The sequence below is a fragment of the Schistosoma mansoni genome (genome assembly GCF_000237925.1).
Source record: "Schistosoma mansoni, WGS project CABG00000000 data, chromosome 3 unplaced supercontig 0124, strain Puerto Rico, whole genome shotgun sequence".
Lineage (NCBI taxonomy): Eukaryota > Metazoa > Platyhelminthes > Trematoda > Strigeidida > Schistosomatidae > Schistosoma > Schistosoma mansoni.
The window spans coordinates 181,052-198,714 of NW_017386010.1; the positions used below are offsets into that span (position 1 = coordinate 181,052).

At 34.8% G+C, this 17,663-nt stretch overlaps 1 protein-coding gene across 1 annotated transcript; it reads right to left on the minus strand.

The window, feature by feature from the left end:
* Positions 1 to 8,116: 8,116 nt before the first annotated feature.
* Smp_029520 (villin, putative) lies at positions 8,117 to 14,496 on the minus strand (the record flags this gene model as incomplete). Its single annotated transcript, XM_018791255.1, is given in 5 exon segments — positions 8,117 to 8,759; positions 11,181 to 11,252; positions 11,577 to 11,900; positions 11,906 to 11,914; positions 14,410 to 14,496. Coding segments are annotated over 5 exon segments (606 nt in total). The 3' UTR covers positions 8,117 to 8,645.
* Between the last annotated feature and the right edge of the window lie 3,167 nt (positions 14,497 to 17,663).

The window sequence follows — 17,663 nt, forward strand, 5'->3', positions numbered from 1 at the left end:
ACGAATATCTACACTAGATTCCCACCCTGTGTCTATTCTACAGGACTTCAACACAACTCAGATCAAGAACACGAGGTTAGCCAAACTATAACGTCAATATATTTCCACACCAAAATCCGACACGAGGAACAGCCAATCAATAACAGTCAAGATAGGGGAATATATATAATACATATAACACCTGTCATCCTATCTGATGTCTGACTCATCAAGACAACCAATCATTGTCATTCTCGCCCACACATCAAAATCCAACACCGGTTTAAGGAAAGCAGGTCATGTAGGTCCAATCTCCTCATAGTATGGGAAAGCTCGACGACATGCTGGGACCTAAAGTTGACCCTTGACTTTGCAGCAGCTTTCGACCCAGTACCACAGGCAGTTCTCATATAGAGGGTTTCAGAAGCGAATTTCATTAATTCATAAAACTACCTAGAGGATATTAGAAATTTGTTTAAGAACGTAACCTGTCGAAATGTCATGTTATGAACATTCTGACCTATAGGGCACATACAACTTATATCCTCTACGAAAATTCACTCAAAAATGTCAATACAGTGCACGATCTTGAACTATTAACTACAGAGGGCTTGGATATGAGCTTAAACTACACTTTAGATCAAGCCAAGGCAAGTGTGATCTTCACTTTAGGCGAAAACGACATGTGACAGCCACCTCAGAATGATTTCTGACACTATTTGAAACATACTCATGGCTTCACTTCAAAGTTCACAACGTTGCTGTACCTGCACTTTTAGAATGAAACATAGAATTTTCAAACCGAGTACAGAGATTTAGGAAGGATTTTGATGGACATTGATTCATCGAGATGTAATCGAGTTTTTTAAAAATTCCAAAAAATCTGCTGAGTCAAATCATCTTAAATACTTCGATTGCAAGTAAAACGTCAGTATAAATTAAAAGATTTCACAGCTAATCTGTTTAAAGTCAACTAGATTTTTAGCCTTCCTGTTCGAACAACCTGACTGGAATTATAAGAATAGTACACTGTTACTAAATTTGGAAAACTGCAGTATATGTTGAAAGTAATCTTAAAACTACACTTTCGATTGACTGTACGGACAAGAGTGATAGAGTGTTAGTCGAAATATTTGGTCCGATTTGACCCGTGCCCTTATCAATTTGTCCGCCATCATGATTTACAATAGTATGAATAATAGTTCCCGCTTCACTTTGACTGGTTGCTAGATGCAAGGTCAAAATCGCAAACGAGAGTGGGGCTTATTCTCAGTCTAATCATTACCATACATTAATGCAACATGTTCAGAAACTCATGCTATCAACTTTCTGTTTCGATTATCAAGTTGTCTTAATCTCATGCTCTGTACTCGCACTTTCTAAATATGGTTTATTATAAAAACTTGGACAATACCGGTGGATGCATGAGGTACACAGTGACTGTAACCACACAAGACAGTCTCAGGATTTGGTACAATCCTTCAACACTGTCGTGTAGCTACGGCGTTGCCCACTTTGGTTTGATGTATTACACTTCATGCTTGTCTATTAGTGACCGTGAGGCTGTAGTTCTTCACAACTTCATCCTTTACCTTCCTCAGCCTTTTGTAAAATGTCGACCGATGGCAGCCCATCAAGTCTAGTACTCTGTTGGCTCCCACCTGTCTCTCATAATTTTCATTACCTTTATAATTCTTAGTCGAAAAGAAACTGTTATCTGTAGTTAGGCTGGACCAAGGAAGTTGTAGAATTATGGTCTACTTCGTTATTAATACTATTATAATAATAGACCTAATCCTAAAACTGTAGATATATCAATTTGTGACTGTCTAATCTATGGGATATTACGTGGAAGTTACATCATTTTCTACACTGACTCATCGTATAGTAACAATTAACAACATGGTGTCTAAAGTTTCTAAAGAAAACAGTTATGCTAAAGATACAGTAATTTACTTAATGTTAGTAAAGACAAGTTATACAAAATGACCACGCCTGCAACGCTGAGTTATGCCACCTAATTGGATTGAATTTTCTCACGTTCCCTATAAGTAACCTTCTCTTCATGTCAATTGTTGAATATAAATCTTTTCAGTAATATTATGCTCCGCTTCAAAGGTCTTGTGGTTACGATTCAGTGCCACTACATAGTAGTCGAAGTTTGTAACGGTAACAACAACTCACTTACATGTCGTAAGGTCTTTGAAAAAATAAAGTGAAACAGACGTTTCTTTGTCTTGTGCTTATTTAGCATAATAAAACAAGACCAAAACATTAGTACTGGAATGCATACTGAACTTGATTATCGTGTAATAAAAAATAGAACAAACTGTAATTATGTCTGTTGAGGAGATCCAGGAAACTCCTTGAGAAAAGCCAAAAAAGGCTCTGAAAACACGGAGAAGCATCTTATCCAACCAGAATTCACTAGAAGTTATGCCAGAAAGTGAAAGTTTACACGTCAAGTTTCTAATTGGATGATTACCTATACTGATACTATGTTTAGTAGCGTCCCATAATTTTCCGGAAAACTTAGATTTTCTGTACATAAACGGACCTTTGGAGTAATGAGTTTCTTCCACATTTCGCGCTTTTCTCTCATGTTCAGGTTGCTGTGTAGATCTAGGCTGGGGGTTACTAGGAGAGCTTAAGAATCGAATTTAGCGTTCAATTAGAAGACTTATCATGTCCTAAAAGGTTTAAACAATGCCGTTAATGATAATAAGTTCTTGTTCACAGAACTTCACAATACGGATTTTGGGGTTTATCTCCTCACTCTGGAGAAATCACCAACATACACATTAGTATTATTGGAACAGCCGACAAGCATAGAGTATCAGTCCTTATTGAGTATTTGTTACATAAGGTCGTCTTTGAGTACTGGTCGGTGTTATGGTGTAAAACGTAGTAGATACAATTGTATATATTATTAACTTAATAACTCTAATAAATTGTTGGTATTATTTCTTAAGGTAACCTTAACCACAAGTATAGAAATTATTGCGGTACTCATAAGTAGTATAAATACTTGAATTCACTTGGTATTGTCTACTTGAATCTTCCAATTGATGTTTACGACTGCAGTTGGTCAGTCACTTATTGGCAAAAATGCATACTGTGCGGATTGCACTAAGTCACAAGCATTATAAGCGAAGATGGGTAGTGGCTAGCAGTGGAATCAAGTTTGAAGCGTGTTTCGTCCTAGTTGGAGCTCATCAACTTGATGTACCTGCATCCCAAGGTTGACGTTCACTCCGTGGCTCGAACCCAGTACCGTTCGCTTCAAAGGTCATTGTGTTATACACTTAGCGACTGAGTCCTCATAGCCACTTGCTTGTGCAATGGGTTGAAGTTTAAATTCACTTGGTATTGTTTACTTGAATCTTCCCTTTAATTTTCAGGACTGCGATTGATCAGTCTCTTATTGGCACATGTAAATACTGTGCGTATTCCCTTGATATTGCCCTAAGTCATCCAGCTGACGAGTCTCGAATAGGGAAAAACGCGCGTTTGGGATCCCACTGCTAGTCACCATCCATCTTTGCTTACAATGTTTAGTATAAATACTTGCTTTGTAAAACCTTTCTTAGCTTCTTCTCAGTCTAAAAACATTCATTACATTATTTTGCCTCATTAGTTTTTATGTATCAATGTACCGCATGATTAACGTATCATCAATGAATACATTAGGGAATTATAATGGATAACCTTTGGAAAAATACCACCAGTATGTAATGTGTCCACAAATTTCAAAAGCAACCAATTTCGAATTTAATTTAATTGATGTGTGGATTAGACATTTAAGTTACCTAAGAATCAAGTTCACTATCTTATAATGAAATATGAACTGCTCAGTCAACTACTAGAACACTTAATTCAACTTGGTATGTAAATCTGTTTGTATTAGACAGATAATTTATATAAAACATATGAAATGATTCCAAAGGGGCTTCGGCACGGGTAGTTGCTTTAGACATCCAACGAGCTGTGAAAATTACTGCATAACCTATTATGCCTTTAATCGATCTAAGTAAGTACAATCGGTTTAAAATACACCGAGTGAAAATTTTTTAAACTTTTGGATACTCTTGAATAAATTAATGATGAAAATATATTTTTAGTTTACTAACATGTTTCGGTACTTAGTGTAATTCATTCCTTCAAAGAGTAAATATCATTTTTCATATAAGTACAGTCTTAATACAATGCGGTGATACTGTTTCAGTACGGTCTGATAATTATCAGTTTTGGATTTATGATACAGTGTTACGGTCTGAACTTCATCTAAACATTAATTTGAATTTTTGAGGTATGGTTAATGACTAGTAGATCAACTAGGTGTTTCCTCTTAGCAGATAACGCATTTAGCATCTTCATAGTATGTGAACTCATCTGAGGCTTGTATGAAGTGACTGTGCCTAGACATCATACGATTAACTGACTGAATTCATAAACGTTTACGCAACACTAATTAAGAGCATAAATCAAACTGTATATTTGGATTTAATTAGAATAAAGTATTTTACAAACAAATTGGTCAGTTTTATCATTAATCAATGTTAGCAGGATAAAATCCAAACGGCCACATGCCCAATCAGAGCTCTAATCGAAATATGTTGATCAGTCTACTTCAAACCAAACAAAGATAGAGGATACATCGAGAATGTACTGGGAGCTTCTCTTTTAAATGTCATGTATATCTTCGTTCTAAGTTTTGGAGTTTCTGAAATTACTCTGGTTATTTGTGGGACGCATTGTTTTCCTCTCTTCTGATTAAAGTCCAGTTGTATGTGAAGTAAAGTGTGACAAACGGAATGTCGACAAAAAAACACGAGAACGTAACAGCTAACTTTTGTTCGGACACAGTACTCAAGTAATTTCATTAAAATAATAGGCTTGAGTCAAAATCTGATGTGTGTGGAATTGTCTAAACCGAAATTTAGAATAAAGACTTTCTCAAAAATGACTTTAAAGAGCACTAGTTCATAAACAAACTATTACAACAATCAATCAGCCAGAAGAAAAAATGCTCAGTTTACAGAAAGTCGTTGAAATTTGCATTGAAAAAGGTGGTTAAATTAAAACAATCAGAAGCAATCTATAAAAAAAGGCATATTAATGGCCGGCTGATCTAGTGATAGATGATTTGAACTTTTGTTGTGGTAGTCTAGAAGGAAAGTGTAGAATAATTTTAAGGACTTATATTTTTTATGTTGTTAGTAGTAGGAATTACCAGCATAGGATTATGGAGGTTGCCGAGTTTTTATTGAGATTATGAACCAATCAATGTTAGACCACCACTGAAAACCTGGAAGCACTGGATAGCCGTTTCGTCCCAGTATGGGATTAGTGAGCAGTGATCATCCACAATCCCGCACATGGGACTCGAACCCAGGACCTTCCATCACGTGTGAACACTTAACTCTAAACTGATTATGATTACTAGTGATCAGCTTAGAGAAGTGATTCTCGGAGAAGCCATAACCAGTGCAGTTCAACGTGTTTGATGTGAGGCAGTTACCCACCGAAGATGATGGGAGATAGTTGCGCAACATCGTGGATTGGTTGGAGTTAGACAACAACACCGTTGGATCCCGACTCAGTGTTCCGGAGTTCAAGCGTCCGCGACGGTGACTGAAGGTCCTGGACTGGAGACACGTGCGTGGGATCGCAGATGCGCACTTCTCACCAGTCCCATACTGAGACGGAACGGCTATCTAGTGTTTCCAGGTTTCGCAAGTGGTCTGACATGGATCGGTTCATAATCTCAACAAAAAAATAAGGATTATAGTTAACTAATCTCTATAGATAGATGTGTAATATGAGCGGATTTCCTCGGTATTGAAATTTGATTATAGTTTCGGTAGAATTCAGTTGTAGCTAGCAATGCGACCTAAGTTATGTATTTCGTCCTAACACAAACGGGAGGATAAAAAATAACTAACACCATGCCCATTGACCAATTTAATTACCTGAAGTCAGTATGTCAGTGAATATTGTGTTAGGGTACGTAGTGAAAGGTAATGGAACCAAATCGCAATGAAAACAACAACACTACGTTACATATACCTCAACCGACGGGTCTTACATATAACAAAACATATATTCAGAGTAGTCATAGTCTACTAACATGTGGAATAACTGAGATGACAAACGGTCTCACTTCGAATTGTAAGACAAACAGCTAAGAAAATAACTTGCAATGGTTTAGTACGCTATACAGTTTATTTCCCGATTGCATAAAATACAATCTACTGTTAAACTGAGTCGAACAAGTAGAGTTTTTTGAACACAAACCATTCAACATATCAAACATGTCTGAATAGACAGATGTGGTTTGATAGCTAAAACACTGAACTACAGTACGGCAAAATTCAGTTTACATCAACTTGGACATCCAGGTTATTGTATCACTAGCCCCCACATAAATAGTGAGGTACAGTGCTTATTGCATTTTTGCACGAAATTCATTTATCCATATGGCTACAAAGCATTATGGTCGATATCGATTCGTGACCGAGAGAAACGTGGGGACTCTTAAAAATCTATTTGGATCCTTAGAGTTTGAAAAAAATCTTTGTCGATAAAGACGAATTTATACGACGTTCCTCTAATTTTTAGGCAATTCTGTAGATGTTAGTAGATCCACAAAATGTGTAAAGTCAGTTTACCCTATGTGATATTATTGTTTTTCTCTTCATAAACTACCCATTTACAAAAACTGTTTTGTGATTGACTAAGAGCTAGTTGAAAATTTTTCGCAACTGTTTTAAGCTCGTCTTGTATATACTAACCTGGGTTTTTTTTTACCACGATGTATTATTTCAAACGAAAAAAAACAAACAATCAACGAAAAGATATTCAATAAAGAAGGTGGGAGAGGGACAAGTATGAAAGAAGGCAAATTTAACTACAATAGCATAAGGTAAAACAGAATGTACACTTTTCCATATTTCGTAATGTTATTGTAATTTTTTGGGTGAAACTGATAAATATTTGGTTTCTTTATTGCATTGTGCGTAACTTTGTATGTTGAAAATAATTAGTATGATTTTATGTAGAAAAGGATGAAGGATATGGATAGCAAACCACAAACACCAGTTGCTTAAGTTGACAAATTCAAGTGTATATATGAGCGTGTGTGTGTAGGTATACAGACAGAAAACATACATACATGCATAATAGATGTTTTAATTGTAAGCAGACTAACTGTTATTTTGAGTTTTGTGTACACGAACAAAAACAAACTTCTCTAAAAAGGAAAATATACAGAAATTCCTTTTTTTTAGATGAACTAGATAACTTTTCTTTTTTTAAAAAAAGAAGACATACTTGATGCCAAGCCGTTGCTAATGGTGAATTATTTGGATATGGTAAACGATGACTGTTACTGCTACTGTTATAAATAGTTACATCAGTCAGTGGTATTGATAACTTCAAAGTTGTTTAACTACTTTGAATGGTAATTTTAAAAAAATAGTGAGATGGAAAATTGTTACAACACAATAGAAAAGATCTAGTTGTGCAATAGTTTACTCATTTTTAAAAAAATGAATAATCACATAGTTTGATGTTGATAAGGAGGAATAAAAACATGACAATCATATGCATGCATATTATGAAGGATGTATTCTATGGATTTATATTCGAACACATAATGTTGATATTCCCTGACATTTTATAAATGTATCTTTGTTAAGATTTGTTTGTAAAAGTGATCAATCTGATCAATGTAAATTGAACAAGCACCATTCATATTATGTATTTATGTGGTGTAGATAAATAAATGAAAGACTCAGAACATACACACTTTAACAAAAATGCTGCTGAAGTGTTACGAATGACACATAGATTATTTAATATAAATCATAATTTATAAACAAACAATAAGATGAATCAACAAATGAAATGAATCAGATCGTTTGAATGAAATTGTATGTATGTGTGCGAAAATTACACCCAGAAAACGAAAATATACCATGGATATGCAATCTGAGTATAATGTTAGAAGTGAATAGGGAATAAAAAGGCAAAAATATCTTTAAGGTATTTACATGTACACTTACTCAAACACATAAACACATCGAAATGCATGCTTACACATATGCACACAAACAGAGAGAGAGAGAGAGGGGGAGAGAACCAAAATAAAATGAATAAATACACAATTTTTAAAGGGAACTAATAACACGAAATTAAATTGAAACATTTTCGAAAGAGTGATGATCAATGTTAAATCGATTGTTATTTTGTTTTTGTTTATTTTAATGAAGGTCATTATATTCGTCTTATTCTATTAATAAATAATTAACTGTTCAAGATAAAATACATAATAAATAGGTAAGAGATAAAGAAATTAAGAATGACCGGGATAACCGTAAAATGTATCGATATTTTTACTATTATTAGTAGTAGATTGAATCGTTTAATTTTGAACAGAATGTAATTGGACAACTAGACACAAACAAACAAACAAACAAACAAACGGATTCCTGTATAGATTTCAACAACAAAAACAAACAAACTCAACATAATTGTAAAGGAATAAATCATCTTAGTTATTTTCCCAAAATATTTTGTTGTTTTAATGTATGTTGACTTAATGTTTCCTCTTCTTCAAAAAAAATGAATCAATTAATCAATTAACTGGTTAGTCAATAGTAGAATTAGAAAAGTTGAGCTCTACGTTTTAAATCATTACGTTTCCATTCAGGAAGACGATAAAATGCTGTTCGAGATAAAGCGAAAACCTGTTGAAATTCTTCATCGGATAAATGTGTCTAAAAAGGTGACAACAATAATAATGATGTTAGTAACAAAAACTGATGAAAAATGTGCGATTGTCAGAAGGGAAAAATAAAATTGATTTGTGACCAGTGAAAGTGTAATTAACTCTTAAGTGTGGAAAAACAGACACTCAGCTTACACTGATTATTAAATATGTGATGTTTTTTCTTGTTATAGTGATTTATTCTCCGGGTTCCTGAAGTGTGTAATTGTGTGAAATAAAGTATTAATCTGGTTCTCTATCTTTGGTTGTGAATCGTGTATTTGATATAACGTAGTCTAGTCTGCTGCATAGTGTATCGTTAGAATATCCAATCTAGCGTTAATATACTCTCGATAATCAGTTTTATCATCGTATTAACGAAGTATTATTATTATTATTTAAACACACAAATATTGGTACAAGGAAGCACCAGATAAATATGAGCCTCACAAATCTCATTTGATTTGTGTGAGGGCTGTGATACTGCCCAGGTGCCCAAACTGAAGCAGGTGGTTTTCTTAGGGGGCCACACCCCGAGCCTTTGACTTGAAGGTCTAGTCCACAAGGCAGTGGAGCATCGTGAGGAGATGCAGTCCCATGGTAGCTGGTGACCAACGATTGATTCATACGCCACTTCTTCCTTTAGGATACTGGGGTGCATGTGCACCATTGGTTTGAAATCAGGGTTTTCCAACTCCCCTAGGTGAACGCACCGTGTCGACCAACCCGGTCAAAGCGCCGGACATTCGCTTTTCGTCCTCTTAATTTCGTGAACAACACCCCCGCCACGAGAAGGCAGTGAGTAGGACAAATCAAATCAGATTAGTGTGGCGCATATATATTTGGTGCCCCCTTGTACCAATATTTATGTGTTTAAATAAATAAATAATGCGGCTAGACTACTTGGACTTCGCAGATGATTTAACCCTTCTATTCCGTACACAGTAAAAAATCTAGGTGAAAACGGTCAGTGCAGCAGCAGCAGCCTCTAAATCAGTAAGCTTCAATATACATAAGGGAAAAGCAGGATCCTCAAATACAACACGGAGAACAGAAAACCGATCACACTTGATTGAGAAGTTCTCGAAGGGGTGAGAACGTTTACCTACGTGTACAGCATCATCGATGAACAAGGAGGATTCGATGCAGATATAAAGGCGAGGATTGGCGAAACAAGGACAGCATTCCTACAGTTGAAGAACATATGAAACTCAACAACAACCGTCAGCCAATATCGAAGTCAGAATCTTCAATACGAACGTTAAGATAGTTCTACTATAAGGAGCTGAAACTTCGAGAACTACTAAACAATTGTTTAATCAAGACACTCAGTGTCCGTTAGTCAGACACTATAAGCAACAGCCTACTGTGGGAGAGAACGATTCAGCTTCCAGATGAAGAGTATACTTTTCAACAGTATCCACCCATGACCCCAACTATGACTCAAATATAAAAATTTTTGGTATTATAGAAAAATACAACTACATGAATTATTCGTATGTATTCTAGTTATATATGATATTTTGTATTGTTGCTTTGAACAAAAATACTACGACTACTATAACTAGTGGTAAGTTAATTTATATTACCTCATCTAATTTAGATCAATTAAACAGAAATTTTTTCGTTTTCTGTAAAAAGGGCAATTCGATGAACAGGAAGACAAAACCAAGGGATAAAAACATCTAAACGGATCAAGAACGCTACAGATTACTACACAAGTCAGATCAGCTAATCAGTTAGTGTTGGTCCGAATGGCTTTCCTCAAACTTACCTAATGCAATAATCAACAGTACATGCTGTGATCGGCAAATAGACTTGGGATATGTAGGTGGTAACGTGTGAATAAGTTCTATTTTTCAGTTACTGTGCTTACAAAACCTCGTTGACGGACCTAAACCATTGTTTTAAACCAGAATATATTATACTTAAGCTCAATATTGTTTACTCGATGTAGGTTGCATGATAGTCACAAATAAAGACAAGATTAAAACTCAGTAGTGAGACAGTAACGTAAGAGATCTACCAGTATGAAGCTCAACAGTTTTTTCAAAATGGAAACCATGAAAATCATCAAAATGATGCTAACTCACACTATTTGGGCATCTCAACATAGAAAAAACAATTATTCATTGTTATCTCTCTTCAAGTTCAATGCAATGTATCCATTCGTAAATAGGGATCATTTTGAAATTGCTTAATTCCATTAGGGGCTGTATTCATTACTGATGCTCCCGAAATTCTAATGAAAAGTCATGACCAATGGAGTTCAGAAATACTATTAAGAAACAACTATTTAGTAATTCCTGGTTTTCAATAGTGGTATAACTAAGACTAATTCGTGATTTAAACTATGAGCATTTCACCATCTACACAAACATCCCTAAACTAAATAGTGGACAAAAAACCGATTATGTATCAAACAACTAACCTCTACAGCCATACGATCAATTCCTTTGGGATAAATCCCTCTGTATTCTTTGAGTTTTTCATATGGTATCAACTGAAAGGAAAAAAAAATATAGCAATGGATTTTTATCTAAAGTAAGCAACAATAAATTAAAATTCATTCCAATGCACAAGCCAGTGGTTATCTGGACTCAGTAGATAAATGGGTAACGCGTTAAGTGTTTGAAGATAGTGGTACTGGGTTCGAGTCCAGGAGTGAACATCATCACGGGTGCAGGCACATCTAGACAACGGGTCTCAACTGGAATAATTTACACGTCCTGGACTACTCTCCTAGTCACCATCCCAATCTGCTTAAGATGGGTGAAATAGATTTGATAATAAAATACACCAACTGTATTAACCATGATGTACTTACTTGAGGTAAAGATGGTTTCTTATGAGATATAGCACTTGGTGATGATGATAACTGAATTGTGGGATGACTTGGACTGGATCCAATCAGACGACGATCAGCATCGAAATCTTTACCATTGATAGAATCCATCAGATTATGCTGTTGTAGATATTGTGATGAATGACCATTTAGAATCGAAGTAGTAGTACTACTATGTTTAACTTCATGAAGTGTACTAGCAGTATGCATTGATAAATTGCGATGATCGGATGTTGGTGAATAAATTCGTACTGAATCACTGGTATTTGATTGAGTATTATCAGATTTACTTAATTGTAGATTACCGTTTAATAATTTCGCTGTGGTAGAAACAATAGCAATAATAATAATAATACTGAATAAAGGAACTTGGTTCATTTTGCAAGTTATATCCATCACAGACTGATCTCGGTTGGGGTAAAATTCAGTGGGTATATGTTTTATCTTAGTATATGACTGGTCATAAGTATGCACCTACTGTGGTGTGCGTTGCTTATATCCACATAAGTAGTATATAACGGTGGTTAAGCATTGAATGTATTTCACTAGAAGATCGATAACGAAAGAACGGGAACGAAACGCAATCGGTATGAAAATGTATGAACAATAATAATCGGAGACGATGGACTGATATTTGCAGAAGGAACGTTTAAGATTGACACAATTGATTGTTAGTTTGCAAACTAACTGTTCACTGTATGGTTCTCATATTTTACTGAGATATTCTGTAATTTTGTGCCTAAATACATTCGGTTGTCCCCACTAATGTTCTTGTTCACTACACTACGACCTCTCTGAGAATCGAAAAACCAAAACTTTCAGGTCTTGCTACTAATGTACAACAATTAAGACAACTAGGTTAGTGTTTAACTCCAACCTCTAACATCGTTATGTGCTGGAAATAATTCTTATTCAAGGGATTTGTCGTTGGAAAAAATCAAGATGTATTTCATTACTTTATTAATGATACCTTCAGTTTCAAACGTTATTTTTTATCATTTGCTTAAAAGTTTTATGCAAAATTATTTCAAATTAATGTTGTTTTTGTTATAGATTTGATTTCAGAATTAGGAAACTGTTGGAAATTAAGAAGGTAATGAACGAATCTATTTTTATCCCGGAATGAGACTACTTCAAGGATTTTGTAGATTAGATCAAACAAATAAACTCCTGACTTGATTAAGCTAATTTGTGTTTGTTTTTAAACTACTAGTGGAGTTAAAATCCAATGATCGAAATTATTCGAGTTGTAATAACAGTAATAATAAATCATTAGCAAAGACAAAACAATAATAATTATTGTTTTACAATTTATATCACGAAGTGACCTTAGCTAGACAACTGTTGAAAGTCGGAAGAGATTTAACAGTTATTTCCTCCTAGTATAGGAATCCTTAAAAGCAATGTACATTCACGACCACACAGAGGATCGAATTTACAATGTTTAAGCTGTGAAATGAGCGCTTAGCCTTTTAGACAATTGAATCAGCACTCAATTGTTTAAATAACTTAAGTGCTAAAATGAAACAGTGATTTGGGGCTTGTAATAGTTGTCTACCTAAGATCAGTTCATGACGTAAACTATGAAAATCTAACAACCACAGAAAATCCACTGTTGATAATTATTATTATACAATACCACAATTGAAATAAACAAACAGATGAAATAAACCAGTTATAATTCGGTTGTTTTCTTAAAACCTACTTCCATTTACATCTAATTGGTGTGAAAGATGAGAATAACCATTCAGTGTAACACCTTTAGATTTATTCGATGATATTCGATTGGTTGATTGTTGTCTAATGCCCCCATTTCCAACTGACAATGATGAAGTTGAATAATTCATTGATAATGTTTTACTCTTTAATTGATTGTTGCAAGATAATTGACCACCAGTATAGCCAGGTTTTATTGAACTACCTACATTATAAAATGATAATAGTAATGGAGAAGACAAAATTATACAATACTTCACACTAATGTTGAGCAGTTATTTTATTACATTAGTTTAGAAAAGATTAGTTCGTCCATTGTTTTTTGGTACGTGTTAGTTTTTTATTTAGTGGATAATCTCGTTGATTTCATGCCTTTATTACATGCCTCCAGGTCACTAAATATTACGATAATAAGAGAGTTGTTACTCTTCAAACTTAACTTCTGTACGGAATATGAAGTTATCCTGAAAGTTCCGACTTCTCTATTAAGGGATGGATTATTAACGTTAAAGTGTTCATATGTAACAGACGTCCATTTTAGTCGAGTCCCCATTCATTGAGTTGCACTAAAAGAATCTTCAATCGTTCGTATGTAGAATTTACCATCGGTCAACCGAAAGCATAATTCGTTTCTGTTACCATACAATACAAAGTTTTGATATTAAGTGGTTGAGGGTAGTCAATCAACACTAAGAATTGGACAAATATGATATGGGCTGCCAATTAATGACAGGAAAGTCACTACCTGAATAGTTTAGAGGTAACTCCTTAGACTGTGAAGCCGCATAGTTCGGATCCCACAAATTCCAAGTGCACGTTACTGAAATGAAATTATTAATTGTGGAACAGAATTTTGGTGGCAGATGCAGACCATCTGGATGGGGTGCATACGACTATCGTAATCAGTAGTTGCAGATACTGGGTGGCACGGCTTATATTTAGTCTTTTTACTACCATCGATACTATTATTACTTCTTCTACTCTGGTAATAATGCGAACCTTAAAACTAAATAACGAAAATTTATTTTTATTTTTACGAAGATTAAGAAGGCTAGTGAAAATTATTCTATTTCACAGTTAGTCCTCATGATGGACTGACATGAATTGTAAAACTATTGAAACTCATTGCGGTAAAGTAAAAGCGATTTTCTTTCGACTTGATAGCTCCATCCTGGTGAACATCCATGAGTCAAAACACTGGGTTGGGGCGAGGACGAGTCTCTTATATGAGTATGTCATCGTTTGGTTTGCAATTTAATGAAAGTGGAGACTTTCACATACCTAGGCATCATCATCGATGAACAAGGAGGATTCGATGCAGATATAAAGGCGAGGATTGGCGAAACAAGGACAGCATTCCTACAGTTGAAGAACATATGAAACTCAACAACAACCGTCAGCCAATATCGAAGTCAGAATCTTCAATACGAACGTTAAGATAGTTCTACTATAAGGAGCTGAAACTTCGAGAACTACTAAACAATTGTTTAATCAAGACACTCAGTGTCCGTTAGTCAGACACTATAAGTAACAGTCTACTGTGTGAGAGAACGACTCAGCTTCCAGATGAAGAGGAAATTAGGGAAAGACGCTGGGGGTGGATACGACACACATTGTAGAAATAATCAAACTGCATCACGAGGCATGCCCTAACTTAGGATCCTGAAGGGAAACAGAAAAGAGAAAGGTCAAAAAACACAGTGTGCCGAGAATCGGAAGGAGAATGAATGAATAGCAACCAGAAAAGGACGGCTAAGAACAGAGTTCGATGGAGATGCCTGGTGGGCGGTCTACGCTTCTCCAGGAGTGGTAACAGACGTAAGTAACTTAAATCATTTCACAATATATAATATAATAACCAAATGAATATCCTTGAACTCATATCATTACAGTATCTATACTAGAGCTACTGAAAGTGTATTTGAAAACTATTCATTAATTAGTACTAAGTTATTATGATTGATATTTGGGATTTCATGAAAAGACATTGAATATTTGCTGGTTTTTGAGTAACATTAGTTCTTTTTTAAGACTAAGATTCACATGGAATACGATTAGAACTGACAGAAATAGAATGCACATCAAACCAATCGAAATGATAGTAGCAGAATTGTTAATGATAACGATAGAAAACTGAAAAATATTCCGATAATGTCAAATTATGTAGATGAATAAGTATGAGCTGAAGGAAGATGAAGAATGTTAAACATCTGGCCCACTGTACCCGATTTCAAACGATATTATATCAAGTTTATTAAACGTTTGGGACCTAAAGAAGAAGTCGAAAATTTTCAATAAATGGCTCAGTTTAAGATTTATTAAGTAGATGGACTTATTCCAAATCTTTATTTTGACTGTTCATTGAACGTTTTTCCAACCTAATGAAAGTCGAGGTAGCAGAGATCTCATCAGTAACAACTCACAATTTCATACTATAAATACACTCTGTACTGGTTTTCACAAGGAACTGAACATCATCCAGTATCTTTTTACAACCTGAACAAAACAACTCAAACCTATGATGGAAACAGACAGGTACCAAGATCCCTAGCAGTACAAAAGGTTTATAATTTAATATTAACCAAGATGTATATCTCTTTCACATCTACTGTTTCGTTTCATTATGAACAGGACACGGTAACAAATATTTACACATCTAACTAAAAGTCAGAAATGAATCATACAAATACGAATGTTTCAAGAAAAATCTCACTCACTCTCATGCACACATAAAGACAGAGACTTCTCATCTTACCCCCTACAATTTATGTTATTTTTTTTTATCGTCTACACAAATAATGATGATTCAGCTGAAGAAAAGCATTTTTCATTGATTACTATTATTATTATTGTTGTTTCATTCATTTTGTTTAAAATCTGTTCTGGTTTATTTTCTTTTTATTGTAGGAAACTGAAAATGTCAAATAGTTCACCAGCATACTTCAAAACCGAAAAAAAGATACTATGAGTTACATAATTTAGCATTTTTGTTGTTAGTGTTTTGCATACCACTACACTCTGATGTTGACTTGAAGTATTTTATTCAACTATTTTTTTCCAAGACAAAGAGATGTAAGTTCCATTCAACACTGTTGGAATGGCGTTTTTAACCCAAGTAAAACAATGAGTGGAACAGTTAAAGGTTATGGCATGACACAGTGAACCATTACTTCTAATAATAATTGTTTTTTAGCATAGAAAGTTGTGGAGATAGTTGAATTTTGTTGTCTTTTATGAAAGACTAAGTTTGACTAGTTAATTATTGTAAGTTGGAAAGCCCTAGATAACTGTTTAATCCTGTGGTGCATGGAAATTCGAAGCAATATGCATCTAGGATCCTATTAACAATCGAAGCCAGGAACTTTGGGCTGGGTGGCGAGCACTTAACCCTTATACTACCAAGTTCACATGCATAATTTATAACATTGAGTGGCCATTATTCATTACCACTGGCGATATTTATTCTGATTTTGATATCTGATGGGATCGTGGTTGCCAAATACTGAGGAGACCTATCCTACAAAGTAACAGATGTTCGTTACCTTCTAGCTTCCAATGGCTGTGGAGATTTAAACTGCTGATAACCAAGTTCTTACTAATGAATAACTTAAGGAGGTACTTTCCGGAGTTCTGGTGAAGTATGACCAATTGAGTTCAGTTATATCGACAATGAAGATTAACTAGACAGTCTGATTTTTGAGCTTACAATTTTCTGAATCGAGCTATGACGAAAAAAAGTTATCTCGGAAACTGAGTCGGCATCCAGCGGTGTATATAGCCAACGTCAGTCGAGTCACGACCATCTCCCATTAACTGCGATGGATAACTGTCTCTCACATTTGACATCATTAAACTCCACTAGTTACGGTTTCTCAATATAAATACAGGAATTTCATCTAAAAGCTAGTCACTAGTTCGAAAGTAATTATTATCAGTATAGGGCTTTGTGGAAATTACAGAATCCTCATAATTTAAATTACAAAATGACTTTAGTTAGACCGTCATTGAAAACTAGGAAGCGCTAGACAACTGTCTCAGTAGTTAAGACGTCGAAGCTTTGAGGGAGACAGAAATTACTGGATTCGATCCACTGTGGCACAGTCATGGATATACACTGCTAATTAGTTCCGTACTAGGACGAAACAGCTATCTATTGTATCCTGGTTTTCAATGGTTGTTTAACTAAGGTCAGATCGTGATGTAAATAATAAGAATTCTACAATTTCTGTAAAACCCTGTACTGATAAAATGTAGAAAGAATGATTTAAACAGAGAAACTATTGTATCCCAACACTAAATGTACATGTATATTCAGTGGAAGAATGATGTTCACCCATAGTGAGCTTATTCAAT